At 38.0% G+C, this 22,761-nt stretch overlaps 1 protein-coding gene across 1 annotated transcript in view; it reads right to left on the reverse strand.

Annotated features, from left to right (window-relative positions):
* ISA3 (isoamylase 3) overlaps positions 1-22,761 on the reverse strand; it is a 382,462-nt gene that overhangs the window by 218,412 nt on the left and 141,289 nt on the right. Inside the window, exon 13 of the mRNA XM_089430864.1 lies at positions 260-359. Within this exon, the coding sequence (XP_089286990.1) occupies positions 260-359 (100 nt within the window). The remainder of the gene's footprint in view (positions 1-259; positions 360-22,761) is intronic.

Genomic DNA, 22,761 nt, shown 5'->3' on the forward strand with positions numbered 1-22,761 from the left:
TAACTTTAAAATAGGGTTTCATGGAGATATTTCTTTGCCGCATTCATCCATTCTTTATTTATTAACAAGCTACAAAAAGGAAACTTCTCTCATCAATAACAAGGCATTATTCCATAGGTTTCCCCATCCACATAAATTTCTTTTAGAATCAATATTCAGCAAGAACCTATGCCCATCCCAATTCAAATTGGATCTATGATCAGCAAGAATACTCAATATGACTTTCTGTTCCACAAAATATGCAATAAAGGACATATACCTTAACAATAGGAGGAGCATTAAGAGGAGTGCCATCAGGTCCACGACATAGAACACTTGCAAGGTCAAATCGGAATCCATTGACATGATATTCTGTGACCCTTCAAAACATAGAACGTAAAGAAGGTACACTTTATCAAATTTAGAACATAAAGAAGGTACCATTGTCAAATTTGAGCAGGAAAGCAAAATAACAACTCATTTTTGGAAAGTGTTTAAAATACTCCCAATCATTGAATGTGATTGTTAAAACATTATGAACATGATATTCTGTGACCCTTCAAAACTTAGAACATAAAGAAGGTACACTTTATCAAATTTAGAACATAAATTTAGAAGGTAAAATTTAGAACATAAAGAAGGTACCATTGTCAAATTTGAGCAACCATGCAAAATAACAACTCATTCTTACTCCCAATCATTGAATGTGATAGTTAAAACATTGTGAATCATTGAATGCATCGTTAGATTGACCATACATTTCCAGCTATGATGAGCTCTAGAAATTAGACGAAGATGAGAAAGATTGATTGCTCGTACTAAAAAAACATTATATATTAATTGACCATTTGTAATATTGTACTAAATAACCTATTATGAATGTTGTATGTATAATAATGAAGGAAATGATTGAGATGTCAACCATGTCTCACCCTTCCATTTATGTTAACAAATTTCAAATGTCAACTTCTCCGTTTTAGGAAAAAAATTGAACAATAACCCTTTGTAGAAGCAGAGTGAGGAGTCCCTGAAGCAAATGGGCATACCAGATACATCCAAAGTCTGGCCAGGATTGTTTGCAAAGAAAGACCAAGGAGCTGCTAAGGACCACAAATTTTGTGAAGATGCACTAAGGATGTGCAAAGGATTGTAGACTCATTTTGCGAGAATGCTGTAGAGTGAATGCATGTCAAATATGTGTATGTACTTTTTTTATTGCAATCTTCCTTTAAAATGTGAGACATAATGGAAATAATGGTTTATGTTGAGTTGTAACTTAATAACGGTTTTTTGGATACTTCATTTTGAATATCACAGTTGATATAAGCATTATGGAAATATGTTTCAATAAGAATTTTTTTGTCATCAATCATTTCTATTTATCATAGAAATATGGACATCACATTTGGTATTGTTGCCCTGATTTGTATGGGTAACTAGAGGATTGATATACATGTGAATTTTCACAATCGGCAATTCCATAGATGAGATCTGTAGTTATCCATAAATGTTTGCCAAAGATTGTTCTTAGCATTTGCTCAGCAGAACCTCATGATGTCAGCTGTCTGATGGAGATTCTACCAAACAGTGTTGTATTTCATGCTCATCCTCTCACATATGCTAATGTTGCTTTCTGGATGTGGGTCATGGTACATGGTGATCAATGGTGTATTCTATAATGGCTAATAATGTTGGAAAATGTGTAACTAGGTTCGGTCTTAATAAATATGAAATGTACTTTCAATTCTTGTATTTTGTAAAATGAAAGAAAATTATTATTGTTATTTTTGAGCATGGGTTTGATGCTCAAGGTATTTTATTTTAGAGGTCAAGCACCCATTGAGTGCTTCTAGGGTTTGTCCTAGGTCAAGAAGTCAAAAGAGTCATTGTCATAAGTTGAAGACCCCATCGGGCACATTGTAACTTGTAAAGAAAATTATTTTTGTCATTAAAAGTGTCAAAATACCCTTCAAGACCAAGTCGGCCTAGCCGCTGAAAAGTCGGCCTATTTTGAGGAGCCACGTCTGTTGAAGAATGTAACTAGTTTCAGTCTTCATAATTGTATTTGAGTCATAATGAAATATATTTATCAAAAGAAAGAAAAAGGAATTTTTATTATTATTGTTATGACTTATTAAAGCATGGGTTTCATGCTTGGGTCATCATGTTTTAGGTCAAAGTCCCTATTAAGGACTAGAGTCACTAATAAGTAAGAAAAGGTAAAAATATATCACAAACAGTTATCATAGAAAGAGAAATCATCCTAACTACTGCCCTATAGATTTCTCAACATGGAATCAATGCTAATGTTGGCTAAGGGCATAATAAAGATCTCTACTACACTAAAGAAGTTCCTAAAGAAGTGTAGAAGGTTGCAAGTCAACTCAAGAAAGGCATCAAAGAAGTATGGGATCTCCTCTTTTCTTCTAACAAGTGATCAAGAAATCTACAAAGGATGAAGGACTATTCTCAACACTCACTGGCACATTTGAAGATGAGAATATTTGGGTGATTGACAGTGGAGCATCAAGATATATGACTTGTCAACACCAGCAATTAAAGATATTATCAAAAGGAAAGTCCTCTTACTCCGTAGAGCTTGGTGACAATAAAAGCTACCCTATGAGAGGAATTGGATCAACTTCAATTGAGCTGGAAAATGCAAGAAACATTCATCTCAACAATATCTTATTTGTTCTAGGTTTGCACAAGAATTTACTTTCCATTTCATGTCTAGAAGACAAAGGTTATAGAGTTGCTTTCATTGATGGAAAGGTTGTAGTATGGGGTAAAAACTCAAGCATAGAAGATACAAGAATGATTGGAATCCGGGAAGGAAGACTTTACAGATTGTTAACTCCCCTCACTCAAGCTTTGGTTCACATTGAAGTTAGCCCATGTGAACTTTGGCATTGAAGATTTGGTCATCTTCACTACAAAATCTTACCAACCCTAAATTCGCTGCGTGCAGGCCCACGGTAGCTCTGGTGAAGGCAGCGAAGAGCAGATGCGTAGGAAGAAAAGCCTCACGCAAGTAATCTCCACGTGCTGAGAGCAGAAACGCGGGCAAACTCACGTGCTGACCCAAAAATCGAATTTTGTTGGGTTAATATGACTGAAGGGTTGAACGTGGGGATCAATCTGCGTTGAAGAATGGAGTTGGGCGATGGCGTGGAGAGGAGGATTGCAAACAGTGGGCGATTTAAGCAGCGTGGAGAGCCTTATAAATGAAAAACGCAGTTCCAATGAGAGCTGTGCAGCGTTTGGATGAGTTGCAGGTTGATTGATGAGGAGCAGATGGGGTTTGACGGAGCTGTGTTGCTGAGACCAGGCTGAGTTGGGATTTGATGGGAGCACATAGAATTTAACTTCCTGTAAATAATGGAACCCCAGATTTAAAAAACAACTGATATCTGAAACCTCTGGACAGCAAGATAGTAAACCCTGCAAAACTCAATTTTCCTCTAGAATTTTATCTCAAACCTGCAAGTGGAAGACCCAAAAAATCTGGAAAGTATATGCAAAGAAAAAATGAAACCCTACAAACCGGTTCAAAATTTCAAAATTTTAGCTCTACAACAGCCAGATTTGTCAGTTATGATCTACAATATTTTAGAAATTCAGATTTACTTATGAAAATACTTTAGAAATCTCTCATGCAAATCAGAAAATAAACTAAATGATTAACCCAGGATCCAAACTAGCTGGGCTCTGCAAGAAAATGCTTGCGGGAGCTGGCTGGTTCAGCCAAGAACTTCCCCAAACACCCGCTGATCTTCTTCAATAAGGGTTTCCTGCACAGCTCACTTCAACCATCAATAAAGAGAGAAAAATAATACTAGATCTCAAAAAGCAATGGAGATACTTGCCATTACTTCAGAAAACCTAATACCATTTAAACCCTGGCAAGTAAACAAGATACCTGTGCTCAACAATACTATATAATAAGTTGTTACTAATGGCTGAAAATCAAAATATGCAGAAAATAAAATAGCTCACAGCACTTCCAGAGAGTAACACCAGCAAGATTTTAACCCAAAGTCTTTCTTTATTAGCACCAGAAAAGTTTACAAGAGAGATTCTTCAGCACCAGACTCCAAGATCGAATGATCTCAAATGACCCCTAGCACCCTATTTAAAGGAAAAGATCCCAACAACTAGTTCAAGTGATCCATGTCAAAATGATCTCGACCGTCGATGAGGATCAAGATATCTCTTGATCTCATCCGTCGAATTTTTAATGTATTAAAAAATTGAAATTCTGCATTTATTTACTCAAAATATTATTATTTTATTACTTTTAGGGTTTTACTTTATCATTTATTTTTTTTATTTATTTTATTATTTTATTATTTTTTTTTATATTTTTTATTTTTTTATTTTTATTTATTTATTATTTTTTAATTTATTTTTAAATGGATCCTTAAACTTAGCTTTTGGAAAAATTACCTAGGACCTAGGACTTAGGACTTATGAGGGGATTAAAACATTTCTTAACCCTCAAGACACTTTACATCATGACTTTTACAACTTTACATCCCAAGGGGGAAAAAACCCATTTGACATAGACCCTCATAGACCACCCAGTTCTGCGACACAACTATAATCTAGATAATTAACACACTACGATTCTCCTAAGATTCTAATGACAAAATCCATCCCAGCATTGAGGTTAGACTGAAGGAAAACTCTGCCGATCATGGATCGGTGAGACGAAAAAACCTTCCGGAACGTAGATTATCACTTAGAAAATTAGGTCCACCTAGGCAATTTACAGACTTGACTCATATCTGCTAAGATTATTTACAATTTATACATGCAGACTGGGTTTACAACATAAAATGATCAAGTTGTCGATGACTGTAGAATGGCACGGGCATGTCGATCAAGCGCTACCCTTTTTGCAAAGAAAAGGGGGGTGTACTGCTATGGGCAGTTGACCGGTAGTGGTCAACAGGCCTCTAAGGAAGAAATCAAGTAGCCACTAAGGAAATTCGAATTTGCATGACGGAATTGGGATTGTCTCGCAAGCTTCTATATAATAAATTTATGGGCTCGCAAGCTTCTATATAATAAAGTTATGGGCTCTCACTATGAAATCATTGTTACGAGCTATTGTGCTTGGGGAAGCTCTACTCTTATCTACACTTGTTCTCAATTGCAATAAAAAAATTTGGGGTTCATTCATGAGTTGTTGTTCCATTGGAGCATAATGATTGGCTCACTATTGCTATAATTTATTTTGTCCATGCTTTCATTTATGTTATTTCCATATGCTCTTGTAGATTTGTTAATGTAAAGTTATCTTGCATTGGCAATTGATTTAGGAATATGCTCTAGGTGTAAAAATCTCTAGCTATTTTCCAATAAATTTCTAGAGTTTTCATATCATTGTTTATTTGTTAGATCTATATGGGACTAATGTTTAATTGAAGTTTTGTAGAGGAAAATCTTGTTGGATCAAATATCAAATGTGAAGAGAAGTCTTTGGAGAGTCCAACCCACTCTTGACACATTCTCTAAGGAACTCTCATTGGTTCTTTGAATTTCTACAGTTTTATCTTATACAGTGGTTTCTTGCAGGAATTTTCTTGGACATAGCTTTTATACAAGAAAATACTTCATAATTTAAGTCTCTTTAAAAAATTGTGCTTTCATTGATTTATTTAGCTATTTAAGAGCATTTCCCAAGCTAGGCAAGTGATGGGGTTCACTCCCAACACTTGATTTGGTTTTGTATACTATTTTGTACCATAATTGCATGCTCTTTTTACACTAATCTTGTATTAGTTTTGCAGCCCATAGTTGGAGTTTTGAGACAAGTGCCTTGAGAAAATACTATTGAAACTCTAACTACCTCTCTTGTAGGACCTCTCAAACATTCAAGATCTATTCCAAGGAGGTCATGGACACTAGAAGGAGCTGCAAAGAAAGTTAGGTTGTGAGCCCTTGTGGAAATTGTAATCTTCTGATTTTAGAAAGATTTCTTTGGCCTTTGAGGTTGCTATTGTTTGGAGGGATATTATAGCTATCTTTAGCTCTCAATCTTGTACAAATTCCCTTCACCTTTTGGGCAGCTCTCTAAGAGGCTTTAACTCCATTTTAATATCATAATATAATATCTCTTTTTCTTGTGGGAGCTTGGGTTCTTGCCCAAGGCATCCTTTCTCCTTATTTAAAATGAGGTTTTTGTGTGGGTGGATTAATTTTGCAATTCATCTTTTCTAGCTTTCCTTTTAGGCTCATTGTGCATGCTGTAAAATTCACACAATCTCACCATCACATTTTGATTTCTAAGTTCATTTGATGCTTTGCATTTCATTTTTCTTTGAAGTATAAGTTGTTATCTTGCTTTAGGGCAACTCACTTCTTACATGCAAGTATTTTGAGTTGTGGCAAGTTTAATTTAATTGCTTAACAATTTGCTTTCTTTGGGATACAATTGTCTCACTATAGACTTGTTGTCGCGCAGAGTGTCTAGGTACTGCGACAACGCTCAGACCGGGGGTTGTCACCCTGATCCCCGCTCTCTCCATTTACGTTGTCTCCCTGAAGCAAGCTAAGGGGTGTAAACCCTATGGGATAAAGGAGAACCAGCTGGGAATCAACCGGTTCAGGAACACAGCAAGGCAATCGACTACTTGATTAAGGCTCAGCGAAAATTTTAAATGATCTAATACCAATGCCTTGAGGAGTCAATGATCCAAAGTAATCAATTAGCTGCAGCTGCTTATGAAATAATTGACGATTGCCTAAAAAAATTGCAAAATATCTAAGATGTAAAGAACATTAAATAATCCAAGCAATGATTAATTTCACCAGATGCAAGATGCACAATATTTTAGCAAATAAATTTCAAAAGATTTAAATATTTGAAGCAATCACGAAATTTAAAATGCTCACTAATTTCATAAAATGATTCACCACTTTCATATAGCTAATCTTTAGATAAAATCTAAGCACATTTACCTATACCACGAAAAAAAAAATTAATTTTTAAATATTTTTTTTTATTTGAAATGATTAAAATATAAACCAAGATCATAAAAAAAAACTAAATTTTAAAATAAAACAAAATTAAAAAAACTAAGGACTAAACCTTTTGTATGTTTTTTATGATTTTTTATTTTTTTTATTATTTTGTTTTTATTTTATTTTTATTATTATTTTTTATTTTTTTATAAAATTCTAAATTTAAAATTAAAATAAAACAAAACTAAAATGAAATAAATTTAAAACCAAAACGTAACAAAAAAAATCTATTCCTAAACTAAAATCTAAATATATCAAATATATGCTAACTTAAATCCTAAATATATAAACGCATGTAAAAAAAAACAAAACCTAACCAAAAATTGAAATACGTTTTTATTTGTATCTGCATGTTGAAGGCGTGAAGAGTTGATGGTGGGGAAAATGAGTTCGATGGCAGAGATTGCAGGTTTTAGCATGGAGGTGATGAAACGTGGGCAACAGCAGGTGAGATGGATGCTTGAGGATGTGCGTGGGTCTTGCGTGGAATGGAAGATGCGTCGTGAGGAAACTGCGTGGGAGAGGAGTTTGAATAGCGGCATAAGGAGAAGTGTGGGTAGCACGCAGCGTTGTGGGAAACGTGAAAATGGAGCAGGTTTTGGAGCGGCGTGGGGAGGGCAATGTGATGCAACATGGAGAGAATAGTTGAGGCAACAATGGACTGTGATGAGGAGCAGATGGCAGCACGTTACGTGAGTTCTTTTTGCAGGCTTTCCAGCTAGCGTTGAAGGCCGTGGGAGCTGCGATAAGGAAAGGAGTGGCTGCGGGTTGGAACGTAGGTTTAGGGGCTACGTGGATGTGAAAGTTAGATCTGGCAACACGCAGGTGGGCAAGAGTGAAGGGTGAGGGATGGCACGTGGAGCTGGTAAGCTGAGGATGCTAGTTCGGACAACAATAAAGGGAAACAGAACAGCAAGTGGATGCCGTGGAGCAGAATAAGAGGGACGCAGATAGAAGGAGCAGAGTGCTTGCAAGGATGCGTAGAAGAAAAAGAAAAATGTGTGGATGGCGGGTGTTTTGGCTGTGGATGGGCAGCGCTGGGGTGTGACAGCTGCGCAGGGAGATTGACACTGAAGCATGAAATGGATGGAGAGTCTGTTGCATGCCCAGGGCAGCATACACCCTTAAAAAAAATTCGAAATTTACCTGAAACCCCAAGCAACATATAGCGTGGACAAACCCTTGAATTTCTTCAAAAAATTTGAAAATCCTTTGAAGAGTATCCCTGCAAAATGATGTTGAGCCCAGATCTTACCCTCCAGGGCCTAGATCTGGCTTTGGAACAAGACTACACCTTCAGATCTGCAACCTGTAATGACAAAAACAAACACCTAGAAATAAAATATGCAAGAAACAAAACTAAAAACCCTAAAACCAGCGAATTAATTACAATATCCATAGTTTAAAGGCTCTAAATAGCCAAATTTATCAGTATGCCACAGAAATATTTTCAAAATTTTAAGTTCAATATGAAGTGCTTTAGAAAACCCTTCATGCATTCACCAGAAAAATTCTAATGATAAGACCGGGATCAAAACCAATTGGGCTCTTCAAAAATGCTTTTTCGAGAGTTGGCTGGTTCAACCGAGAACTTCCCCGAACGCCAGGTAATCTCAAAAAAAGGATTTCTTGCATAGTTTAATTCAACCATTAACATAGAGAGAGAAAACGACAATGAAATTCAGATCTAATGGAGATATCTGCCATTATATTCAAAAATTAAACTATCATTCAAACCCAAGTGATCAGACAAGATACCTGTGTCTAAATCACTCTTCAATAAGCTAACATCAATCGCTGAAAGTAAATCTATGCAAGAAAATAAAACATCTTACAGCATTTCCCGCAGAGTAACACCAGCAGAGATTAACCCCAAAGTCTTTCTTTATTTGCACATAAAAAACGATTACAAGAGAGCTTTCACTCAGCACACGACTCCAAGGTCGAATGATCTCAAATGACCACTGACATCCTATTTAAAGGAAAATTTCCCAACGGCTAGTTCGAGTGATCCATGTCAAAGTGATCTCGACCATCGATGAGGATCAAAATCTTTTTTAATCTCATCCGTCGAAATTTTAAATGTTGAGGAAATTTTACGTTTTCAAAAAAAATATATATATATATATTTGCATTTATTTCCTCAAAACTTTGACTTATTATTATTTTATTATTTTATTTTAATTTATCTTTTATTTATTTTTTTTATTATTATTTTTATATTTTTTTATTTAAAGGGACCCTCGAACTTAGCCTTTGGAAAATTACCTAGGACCTAGGACTTATGAGGGGATAAATTATTTTTCTAACCCTCAAGACATTTTACATCATGATTTTTACATTTTTTCATCTCAAGGAGGAAAATACATTTGACATAGACCTTCATAGACTACCCAGTTCTGCGACACAAATATAATCCAACAGATCAACCAATTTGTAATAAAATAACCTAACCAAATAGTTAGGATTATTCCCAAATCACTTTTACATAGACTCAACCTAGCACACTAGGACTCCCCTAAGATTCTAATGACAAAATCCATTCCGGCTTTGGGGTTAGGCTAAAGAAAAACTCTGCCGACCATGGGTCGGTGAGACAAAAAACCTTCCGGAACGTAGATCATCAGTAGAAGATTAGGTTTACCTAGGCAATTACATACATGACACAGATCTGCTAAGAATATTTACAATTTACACATGCAGACTAGGTTTACAAAATAACATGAATAGGCTAATGATGATAGTCGAATGGCACAGACACGTTGATGAAGTGATATCCCCTTTTCGAAAAAAAGGGGTGTATTGCTACAGGTAGTTGACACGTAGTGGTCAACATCTGGCTCTACTTGGGGACACGTTGCTGCACTGTAGGAATGTGAGAATCCAGAATCTGCATCCACGCAACACACAACAGAATATAAGTAGCGTCCATCCAAAAATCATCATATAACATTAAGCACAGGAAAGATATAAGCTCTTCATTTATTAACTATCTAGAAACATGAAAAGTAAATCTAATCCTAAAACAGAAATGAAATGCTGAAAATACAAGGAGTAGGGTTAGAAATACAATACAGAGATGCCCCATGGCATCAGATGCGTTCAATATAGTGAATACTGAGCATTTGTCTGCTTTCAGACAAATCTGCTGGCTGCTTCTCGAATGTGCCATGTCTAATTCTGCATACAGTAGGACTTTTTCCTATCCAAAAATCAAGCTGCTTACAGCTATCTGATGTATCAAATCGCCTTCTCGTTCTCTTTCTCTTGTGTTTTTTCTTTGCGGAATATTCTGCTTCAAAACCCTCAGATGAAGTATGTAAGATATGTGTGACATGTCTTTCTTCATTTTACATCTGATCTTTATCGTTTTTAATTTTATCTGGATCACCTTCAATTAACCACTTTTCAATTGAACCAATGTCCTCCTCATAATAAGATGGAACTTGTTGCAGCAGATAAGGAGGCTTCTGATCTATTGACATCTCCTTGTTTCTTTCATCCTCTGACCGTTGTTTAAATTTCTATACTTGTATCGTAATGGCATCCATATGGCTAGTGTTCAACCTTCATAGCACTGATTTCCCTGGCATTGTCTTCTTCCATATCTTTTATTACTTTATCGTTCTTTTCCTTTATGGTCATCAAGCAATGTTGCATAGAGTTTATCTCTTTCTTATGATTTGCTTGCATGGTAGCCAATTGATTATTATAATCGGATGTCATGATAGTCATTTCTTCATCCATAATTAATAACTTGTTTTGCATAGAATTAATTTCCCTATTATGATTAGCTTTCATGGTTTCCATTTCCTTATCTCGCTTTTCTGAGTGGGTGTATAAAGTTCTCATATCATTGGCATAATCAGTTACAAATTTTTCTTGATTGATCTCCATATTTTTTACCAGCCGCATTAGTTCTTCTATAATTTGCTTCTGATTTTCCCTTTCATTGTTGACACTGATTTTACAATTTGTCCCTGCTTTTCCACTATCATGGATTTGATCTGCAACGGTACAGGTGGATGGCACATTCTAATATGAAGAATCGTTTTAAAATCTTTCATCGACAGCTGGACCCTTCATAAGATTACTTTCATTCTGTTGCAAAATTTTAGGGGCACAAGGCGAGCTATCTTGATAGCCATATCTATCTTTAAAAGCATTGACAATGTCTTGTAAAGAAGTGAAAGAGTCTTCAGGATAATTATTAAACCAATTCAAAGCATCACCCTCTAAAGAAAAGACAAATAGACGCATTTTGACATCTTCATGATCATACTGAGGAGGTCTAAAATATATGAACATTATACGAGAAAACCTACATAGATGCTAATAAGAAAATTAAAATGCCTCACAAATAGTTATCAAGACAAGAAGAATCTAATCAACTCTAACTTCCCTAGATTCTTCAACATGGTATCAGAGCTAAGGTGCTGAAGTCAAAGGGAGGGCAGCAAAAGAGACATACAAGCATCAGTCTTCAAGAAGGGCATCAAAGCAAGAGCTTTGTTAAGATTAAAAGATTAGTCTACCGCAGAAGTCTAGAACAGCAAAGGCTTTTGTCTATACAATCAAGGAGACAGCCTTCAACAGTCTATACTACCCACTGTCTCGGTGCCACAATAGGAGTAAGTAATCTCAGTCAAAGAATGAAGTTTCAATCACAAGTACTCAGAACTCGAGTTCATGGCAGCAGTTTCGATGCCTCTCACAGTCTTAGTCTAGGTCATACCACAGGGATCACAATATAGAATGAAGGTGTTTGTTGATGGGTCTCAATACTATAAAATGATGGCAAGCAACATGAAGATTCCATGGTTGTACTAAATGTTGCATACTACAAGGTTCCATAATCCACTTATGTGATAGCAAGACAGCGTTATCTCAAGTTCATCAACAGTTTGTTGATCACAAGAATCAGATGTATAAATCGAAGAAACTTGAAGGCAGGAAGGCAAGCTTCATACCATTACATCAAGGATCTCATCCGAAGGAAGCATCAATGCATCTGCTTCAACCATCATCAAAGCAATCAAGGTGAAGATTTCATCTTCACATGAAAAGAAAGTATCTTATCAATTTATAAATTTGGTTAAATGACTTCATGATCGCAAGGACATCTATAGGTTGGATGGGTCATCAAGATTCCTTGCATGAACAAGGCGGTTAGACATATTCCTCTAAGTAGCTGAAGTCATTAAACATATCAATAGGTCTCCTCTGAATTTATGAAAATGTATGTTCATGAAAGATCCCCTCACATAGCAACATTGGAGACATTAAAGTGATGTAGATGATAAACTCATTCTCTAAAGATGCAATGAAGAAGATCACATGAAATCTGATCTACATGAAAGTAAAGGGCATCAAAGGATGTAGGATATCTTCCATCTACAAGATCTAGGAAGGAAGATAATCATCATCATTCTAACTGATAGGCAAGGTAACAAATGTCCATGAACAAGAAAGTTACCTCATTCAACAACTTATGGTCTATGTGCTAGATAGAGAGACAAGTTATTGGCAAAAATATTGAAGCTTAAAAGAACTCAACCATGTACAGAAAGGAAAGGCAAGGTTGGTCCTCAAGCAAGACAAAATGAGTATAGTCGAGATTCAATGTTATAGAAAGATTTTCGAAGCTCATATCATTGAAAGATGGAGGAAGTTGAAGAAAAGGGCCAAGGAAAGAGGGAGTAACAAATCTCTCCTATGAGTAAGATAGTACCCCTCACAAAAGGGTCATATCATAAGCTCCTAAATCTTGTGTTATAAGATATGACTATGAGAATAAGATGCATCATGGCATCATGGAAGCATCAGAAACAAGAGCTCGTGACATCACCATGGGAATCATAAAGGACAAAAATCCATGGCAGACAAACATGTTGGATATATAGCTCTTGGGAACCTCAGTTGACATGGAAGGAAAGAAAGCAGTCATCTAAGGCTCACCATACATCAAAGTCAAAAAGGAAACAACTACCAGTTGGGGAAATACAAGATCCTCAAAATTCTTTGATGGAATCCCCATCGTAGGGTTCACTAATCTAGAGAGGAAGCAAGTGTTTCGACAGAAACTCCAACTTATGGAATCCATTAGACAATGATGTGATGACATAAAGTAGATCAAGAGATTGAAGATCTCTTCAATCAAGGAAGTTGCTGAAAGAAGCCTCGATGACCTAAAGGTAAAAATAAGGTATGTATGTTTGTGTTTAATATTAAAATGACATGGGTCTGCTTCGGGTAGCTCAATTGGCAATTGTTAGGTCCCTATAATACTAGTGATTCCCCCATTACTATTGTCATTGTAACCCTTATTGTTATTATTGTGCCCCTATTGTCCCCGTATTGTTATTAGTGTGCCCCATAGAAGCCCACTATTGTTATTGTTGTGCCCTTATATTAATATTATTATGTCGGCTTTGATTATATTGTGACCCCTTAGACTCCTATATTTAGAAAGGAGGTTTAGTCATTTGTATCATCCAAGAATTGTTCATTTGTGTAATGTAAAGGAGGTTGCCCCCTCGAAGAGGCTGATTTTGAAGTTGTTGATCTATCTTTTCTATCTTTTTGTGAGATGGTTCATAACATTTGGTATCAGAGGTTCGGATTCTAGGGTTTTGCTGCTCCAAACAGGTCATCGTGGCATTTTCACTATAACTTTTTTCTGCGATGTTTCATAAGCTAAAAAAAAACCCATTTGAGACGAAATCTCGATGATGTTCGGGACTGAATTTCAGATCTTGTCTCGCTATATTTTCGTAGATATGATCTAAGGAAGTTAGGGTTTTTGCAGGCTCCCGAATAACATCCCAAATAGGGGACCTTGGGAAAATCGTCATATCTTTTTCTCTAAGTATCAGATTGAAATTTCGTAAGAAGTTATAGAAAGAGGATGGACTGTAGTTTTCTGTGCATCGTTTTCAGGTCCGAAGGTTGAAATAGTGACACATGGCACTTCATACAATTTCGCTCTAATGAAAATGTATATAATCAGGTCATCTTGGGAGATTGGGCATAACTTTTCCTTGGATAATCCAATTTCGATCTGACTAGTGGTGTTGGAAAGAGGACTCAGAGGGCTACCACAGTTCGCAATTTCAAACCTTGGAGATCCGGAATTTCAGAGATACATCAGATTCAATATCGAGCTCCTACAAAGTGGAAAAAGGTGTAGTTTTTTTGAATTTTGCATAAGTGTGGTTTGAAAAATTAGCTTGAAGGAATTCAAAGGGCATAGTGAAGCGTAATTATCATTAATTGATGCCCCGAAGAAAGAAAATGGAAACACCTAGTAAGCAAGCTGAAAGCTCTAGCATGACTCATGAAGAAGAGGAACAAATGCAACATGATATATCAAAATTACGAGACCAAGTGCAACAAAATTCACTCTCACAAAAAGTAATAGAAGCTAAGATGGATGATTTAAAGAAAGGCGTGGAAGCTAAGATGGATGGCATGGAAGATAAGATGGATGGTTTAAAGAAAGGCATGGAAGCTAAGATGAATGACGTGGAAGCTAAGATGGATGGTTTAAAGAAAGGCGTGGAAGCTAAGATGGAAGGCAAAATGGAAGATTTGAAGACAGATTTGACAAAATTGCTACAAGAAATGTTTACTGATGGTGAAAGGGTAGTAAAGGAAACTCATGATGAGAACAAAAGAAATGTTAATCATGATTTTATAGAGTCTAATGTTGGATTGAAGACCCACCATGTTCCAAAGATCGATATGAGGAAGTTTGATGGCAAGGATTCCGTAACATGGATACTACAAATGGAGCAATATTTCTATCTCCATAATGTGCAAAACACACAAAAGGTACGCATTGCAACTTTATATTTGGAACCAAATTAGTTTGTATGGTATCGATGGCTTTTCTCTCGTAAACAAATTGTCACTTGGGCAATTTTTACAGAAGAAATGATAACGCATTATAAAGATACAAAAAGCAACACCTTTTTTAGCCAATTCATAAATCTCAAACAAAAGGGTTCAATGATGGAGCACATTGAAGACTTCCAAAAATTGAATATAAGGGTAAAAGATATTCCAGAGGAGCATAGGATTGATGTGTTCATAGGGACTTTAAAGGATAACATCCAACATGAGGTTCGCCTTTGGGAACCTGATTCATTGGAGAAGGCATTCAGGTTAGCAAGAAAAATTGAAAGCAAAATTATGGCAACAAGGAAGCCTACCACTCACAACTATAAAGATGGAAGTGTTATTGCCCCTAGCCTTCCACAACCTACAAGGTTGACACCACAACAATTGGAAGAAAAAGGAGCAAAAGGGCTTTGTTACAGTTGTGATAGCAAATACACTAAAGGTCATAAGTGTGCTGAGAAGAAATTATTTTACATAGATTGTGAAGAGGAGGAAGAAAAGGAATAAGAAACGTCAAAAGAAGAGGATATACACCAAGAACAAACCCTAGAGAAAGAAGAAATGAATCCGACCATATCTTGTAATGCATTGGATGGAATTACCACTCCTCAAACTATCAAGATAGAAGGACATATCAAGAAGAAAAAGGTAATAGTGTTGATTGATTCAGGCAGTACCCATAATTTTATTCATTGTAAGATAGCCAAGGAATTGAATTGCTTCCTATATCCAACACCAAAGTGTCAAGTTATGGTTGCAAGTGGAGGAACCATAAATTTCTCTGGAAAGTGCCATAATATCAAGCTATCCATGGGAGAATATGCATTGAATAGTCCAATGTTTTCCATTCCAATGGGTGGTGCTGATGTTGTACTAGGAGTCCAATGGCTACAATCCTTGGGTACAAGATCTTTTAATTTTCAAGAACTTTTCATGAAATTTTGTTCGGAAGGAAAGGAAGTTGAATTAAGGGGTATCGCAGGGAAACAGGGAAAGATAATCAGCTCTAACGGAATGACAAAGCTTCTAAAGAAAGACCAACGAGGCGTGATTGCACAATTATGTTCGCTAGAGATTCCCACATCGAAATCATCTATTTCTCCAGATCTCCAAACAGTCTTGGACAATCATTCCAAGGTATTTGAGACTCCCAAAGGCCTCCCACCTATTCATGATCATGATCATGCTATTCATTTGATTCCAAGAAGTGTTCCTCCAAACATCAGGCCTTACAGATATCCCTATGCCCAAAAGAGTGAAATTGAACGTACGGTTGCATAAATGCTAGAGACTAGTATAATTAAACCAAGTCAAAGTTCTTTCTCTGCTCCATTAGTGTTGGTGCACAAGAAGGATGGATCATGGCACATGTGTCTGGATTATAGGGAGCTCAACAAGCTCACTATTAAAGATAAAATTCTCATTCCTGTCATTGATGAATTATTGGATCAACTTACTTGACCAAGTTGAATCTTCGTTCAGGATATCATCAAATCAGAATGAAGACTGAAGACATTCCGAAAACAACATTTAGAATTCATGAGGGTCATTATGAATTTTTGGTCATGCCTTTCGGCCCTACCAATGCACCTTCTACATTTCAAGGTTTGGTGAATTCCATTTTCAAACCCTTCCTTAGAAAATCTGTGTTAGTATTTTTTAATGATATACTAATCTACAGCAAGTCTTGGAAGGATCATGTACAACATGTTGATAGGGTGCTCAAACTATTGGAAGAGAAACAATTATATGCAAAAATCTTCAGATGTTTCTTTGGAGTACAAGAGGTGGAAATTTGGAATATCTGAGTCATATTGTATCTCATGAAGGTGTTAAGGTAGACCCTAGCAAAATTAAAGCCATTAAGGAATGGAAAATCCCCACATCCATAAAGCATTTGCGAGGATTTCTCGGGTTGACAGGGTATTATCGCAAGTTTGTTAAGAATTATGGGAGAATAGCAACATCTCTAACAACATTATTGAAGAAAGATGCATTTTCATTGACTCCAGAAGCAACAAAGGCCTTTGAATATCTTAAAGAGGCAATGTGCCAAGCACCTGTCCTAGCTACACCGAACTTCACAAAAACCTCTATTGTGAAATGTGATGCCTTAGGAAATGGAATTGGTGTTGTATTAATGCAAGAAGAAAGACCCATTGCTTTCGAAAGTCGTCCAATCAAAGGAAAGTATTTACACAAAGCTATTTATGAGAAGGAAATTTTGGCAATACTATATGCACTTAAGAAATGGCAACCCTACCTAATGGGAAGACACTTCAAGGTAAAAAATGATCATGATAGTCTTAAATACTTTTTAGAACAAAGATTATCTTCAGAAGAGCAGCAAAAATGGGTCACAAATATGTTGGGTTATGACTTTCAAATCATCTGCAAAAAAGGGAAGCAAAATGTTGTGGCAGATGCACTCTCAAGAAAGAATCACGATGTGGAAGCATTGCTTTGTGCCATTTCTATTATCCAAGCAGACTGGATAAACGAAGCAAGGGGTGAATGGAAGAATGACTAAGAAATGTGGGCACTCATTCAAAAGATACAACAAGATCCCAGTACATCTGATACATTTAGCTAGAAAAATGATTCGTTATGTTACAAAGATTGCTTATACCTATGTAAGAATTCCCAACTCAAACAAAAGATTCTTATGGAATTGCACACTTCTCCCTTAGGAGGGCACCCGGGATTTTTAAAAACTTACCACAAGATTAAGGAGGGATTTTTTTGGGATGGCCTTAAATCGGATACTCAAAAGTTTGTGGCGGAATGTTTGATTTGCCAACAAAATAAAGTTGAAACAATTAAGACCCCAGGTCTATTACAACCTTTATCCATTCCAAGCCAACGTTGGGAGGAGGTTTCAACGGATTTTATCACAGGTTTACCAAAATCAACACTCCCTCTTAGCAAGGAATGTGCTCTAGCAATGCTTCACCATAGAAGCATCACATTGATCCTCCGTATCGGTCCACTGTGTTGATGCTTGGCCTCTTGCCCCACATCCACTGCACTGTTGCTTCCTGTACTGTTGCCCATGACACTACCACTGCTACATTTGTACTGCAACTCCCTCTCAAAATGTTGCATCATGTTGCCCATAGCACTGCCACTGCTAACTATTGCACTGCAACTCAGTTACCGAGAAGTAAGTAACTGACTTCACCCAAACACTAACATCCTGGTCAGTCTGGAAGCCTCGTGATGCTAAAGCTACCTCTGTTGCTATCATCTGCTCCCTCTGTTGCCACTGCGCTGCTGCAAACACCTTTGTGCCTCTCACACTGCTGCAACCTCCACTATGTTGCTATAGACTTCTGCACTCTATCACTCCCTTGTCGCTCCATCACACCTTGCTCCACCCGATACCTGTCATCATGCTACTGTCATTAAGGGCTCTCGTAGTCGAATGTGATCCAAGAGTTTGGGCACCTCAAGGATCCTGACCTAGCATGTAGTCCTCGCGACTACAACTCTATGTCTCCCCACCTCTTCTCTAGAGGCGCATGAGCACTCATAGCACAATCGTCATCAGTCTCGACATCCTTCTCTGCCTTTGCTGGAACAGCCTTTGAGTCGGAAGCTTCTCCCTTGCCTTTCTTCCTAGGGCACTGAGAGGCATAATGTCCCAGCTCACCACAGTTGAAGCATTTGGCCTTGGAGATGTCTTTCTTCTTCCTCTTCTATACTCCCTGTTGTGCCGCTGATGCTAGAGTTGCATCCTCCTCCTCTTTCTTGATTCGAACTCCCTTACCACTACTCCCCGCCTTGGACAATCTCCTGAGCTCTTCCTATCGAAGAGCTGCCCACATCTCCTCCCAACTGGGGAGAGTTGCTCTGCCCAAAATGCTTTGGCCAAATGTCTCCCAGTCTTCAGAGACTGCATTCAGTCCTGACCATGAACTCTGAATCCAGTGTAGACCCATGGAAGTAAGTTGGTCGTGAATTCCTTGCAACCTGAGAAGGAACAGGTCTATCTCCTCTCCTTTCAGAATCTGATATGACCTCAATTGATTCTCCAATAACATCTTCCATTCCACGGAAGAGCCCTGGTATAAGGTGGTCAGCGCCTTCCACATCACCCTTGCTGTGTTCTCAGCAATATGTGGTATGACATGATCCTTGACCCCGTCTAGAATCATGCATTTCACCTTCACCTTCGCCTCGGCCTCCTCATACTTCTCATTTGCAGTAGGGTCAACTGGGACAGCTATTGTTTTCAAGGCATAGTCCTTGATGCGATGTTTATCCAAGATAGCTAGGATCCTAGCCTTCCAGATGACAAAATTGGAAGCCCCATCCAATCTATCCTGGTCCCTCAATCTGTTTACTGCAATCTCTGCTCCTCTTCTCTAGACTCCCTCTGAGCCCTAATTTCCCTCTCGGAAATCCTCCAGCCAACTATTGAATCACTCCTCTCGAATCCTCCTTTGCCGCTGCAACTTGGATTTAGATTTCTTGGCAAGAAATCTGTCGAGATAGTGCTTCCCTCTACCATGGTTCAATCTCCTTAGACACTGTTTTGGACTAACAGAAACAGTGTCCCACCAGCTCCTCAAATCAAAATTTTCTCAGCTCCCTTAGCCCTGGCAACTGAAGAATCTGAGCCCTGCTGGCTCTGCACAATCACAGTGAGAGCTGGATTAGCTCCTCCTGGCCATTACATCAATCCTTCCTGGTTAAGTAAGATGACTTGGCACTACGTAAGCCTGATCTACTCCCCTCTACCTCTATGCTGACCTGGACAGTTGACGCAACCACTGCATGGGCTCCTCCTAGCTATTGTGTCTTCCTCTACCGGCTGAGAATGCTGACGTAAGCACTGCGTGAGCATCTGCATCACACTCTCTACACTACGTCACTCCTCCTCTAGCCTCTCCAGCTCTGGAACAGCACTGTCTCTCGGGACAGCTGCTCCTCTGTTGCAATTTCTCATATTTTCTCGGCTGGTGTCTTCAGTCGCCTTTGATTTGCAATCGCTCTAATACCATGTGAAAATTCTTGAATCTAACACATCAGAAACCCCTACTGCAATTTCTGATTTACTATCTCCTACTTGTTCTTTACATTAACAAGTTATTTAATTGCATAAACATCGAAGTAAACACAAATGCAGCCTTCACAATTATACAGATCATGCACTAAAGTAAACAGAAACAATAACACAAGGGACATCGTTATTTTTGTACAATCGTCCCCGGAAAAACCCAATGCAGGAAAACCGGTGCAGCATATATGAGGGTTTTATTATTAAGCAGATTCGAGAATACAACTAGGGTGCCAAAAATGGCTCACCCAACAGAGAATATCCTTGGCAGTAGTACCTCTATCCAGAGACAGGTATTCAAGCAAATTAGCAACCGGATGATCAACCCCATAGTGACTCTGACTGTTCCTTGTGCTGTACAGCAAAATTTGCTCCAAGCACTGCTCTGGAACTACATCACCCTTCAGGCACTGCGTCACCCTCTCCCGGTTGATCTACTCTCAGTCTGCCCCACAGAATCTCCCCAGCATTGCCTTTGAAGCCTAGCATCAACCTCTACGGCTTCAGCGTCTACGGCCTTCTGTGTCCTCTGCATCAGCTCCTACTACTTCTGCATCAACCCTTCCGGAGCCTGCGCTGCCTCTCTGTTATGTATTCTTCAGCCTCAAATGGAAATCCCTTGTTGAACTGCCCCTCGCTGCAACTGCTCACTAACTGGATTTCCTCAGCAAACCTCACCCTAGAAAATCGAATTCTTGATCTCTCTTGGTGTATCTCCAACTGACCCTCAAGCCTCCTCTTATACTTTTCCTGTTGACGATTCAATGACCGAGATTAAGTCCCTAATCAACGACTAAGATTAGAACTGGCTTGATCCTCGTCACTTAGAACTTTCTCACCCATTTTATATTAATACACATTAATATTTTTATTTTCCTAAGTTTAGACTTAGGGACCCATTAAAAATATTAATTATTTTAATATCTTTTCATCCGGGTGGAATCTCTCCAAACGATTTTAGGGTCTTGGAGATCTCATGTGTCGTAGCCTCTCCCCCAATTTTCAAGGCTAGAGCACATCCAATGCTACCCAAAATCAACACTAATGGACCACTTTCCAGTGAGAGGCTTGATGACATGACTGACATGATTCATGGATGAAGTGATGGATGGTCTGTGCCCTACAAAGAAGTCCTGAAAGATGTAGACTCTATGACAAAGAAGAAATTCATGAAATCAAAGGAAGGAGTTCTACAAGCAGCTAGTTATCCCATGATCTCCACCTGAGGAGCTGCTAGAAGCAAGTCCCTGGTCAAGAGGGATCTTAGTCAAGTCCCTAGTTAAGAGGGAGACTGGGTACATTCCTTTTAAAAGGAATGGGCACATTCCTTCAGTGGAATGGTAATGTCCTCCCTAAGTTGAGAGGCAAAGATAGACACATCATTATTGTCTTCACTTCGGAGGATAAAATGGAGGATTGGGTAAACATTTTGCATCTGATACTCTTTGAGAATGAGTTAGGGCATCCAAAATAAGAGTAGTCGTAAGAGGACCGATATTCTTTGAAGACTGGGAATCCAAGATAAGAATAGTCCTGGTGGAACACACTTTGAGAACCCAGGTAGGGTATGTTCCAAGTGTTGAAGAAAAGTGTAACTAAGTTCGGTATTTATTAATGTAATTTTGATCTTTGTACTTGTCAAGAAAAATAAATATTATTTTTGTAAATTATATGAATGGGTTTCTTGTTCATTTCGTTGGTCTAGGAAAGTCAAAGAGTCAAAGAGCTCTTCTTGAGCATATATGTAATGTATACAAGTCTACCTAGTGTCTAGATTAGCCCTCCAGACGAGCACAATCCTCATCAAGAAGACAGCAAGCAAAATGATAAGGAGTACAGTCATGTCGGCCTCAAAAATATATATATAACTATCATGTTGGCTCAATAAATAGACAACTTTTCACACTATATGTCGGCTCATTTATGGAGACTTGACAACTATAAATATCCCGATGGGGTCACCACAAGAAACATAGAACTTCACATAAGCCTCTGCAACTTCGGATACCTCTAAAACTTCGGATGGTGTAGGAATCTCGGTCAACCACAGGAGGATAGACACTTCAGATAAGTAACTCAGATTCTCTTGGATGGGTACAGGGATCTAATCCACATTACAGGAGGACATTGTCTCGTGGAAAACTTCAGTGAGCAGATTACAGTCTTAGCCTAACTATGATGATAATCTCGGTGCAAGAGTACAGTCACTGTTTCGGTATAAATAAGATAATGAAGATCACAGTGCTAATCACTGTCTCGACATATCAGATGGAGAAGATACACTCACTGTCTCGGCACAATTGTGATCTCACAATAGTAAACTCTGTCTCATTAACACAATCATGACCTCGGCATGATTGCAGTCATGATCCTAATGAAGACAAAGTCAAGACAATGATGAAGAAGATGCAGTCATGGTGCAGCGATGATCTAGCTGAAGAAACAGTCATGGTACAACAATGATGATGATGATCTCAACAGTGACAAAGAAGAGGATTGGTGTCTTGGTCTTGGAGTGGCATAATAGGTCAAGGGTCACGGTCTTGGTATTCGTCAATTGGAATCTCTATAAGAAGAATTACGTGCAGGTTTTCCTCTCCAAGAGGGAGAGGTTTTGGCCCTGGCAGAGTGCCAACTTCTTGAGTTCGTGTCTCTATTTTTTGGTAGCAGTTTGAAGTAAACACTCACACTAATAATAAGAAGAAGAACAAGCTAAGATAAATTGTAAAAGAACTTCACAAAGTGTTATCAAGTCTAGAAGAATCTTACTAATGCTAACTACCCTA

This window comes from Pinus tabuliformis, chromosome 6 (genome assembly GCF_031772625.1).
Source record: "Pinus tabuliformis cultivar Carrire ecotype Pingquan chromosome 6, CPIR1, whole genome shotgun sequence".
NCBI classification, from domain to species: domain Eukaryota; kingdom Viridiplantae; phylum Streptophyta; class Pinopsida; order Pinales; family Pinaceae; genus Pinus; species Pinus tabuliformis.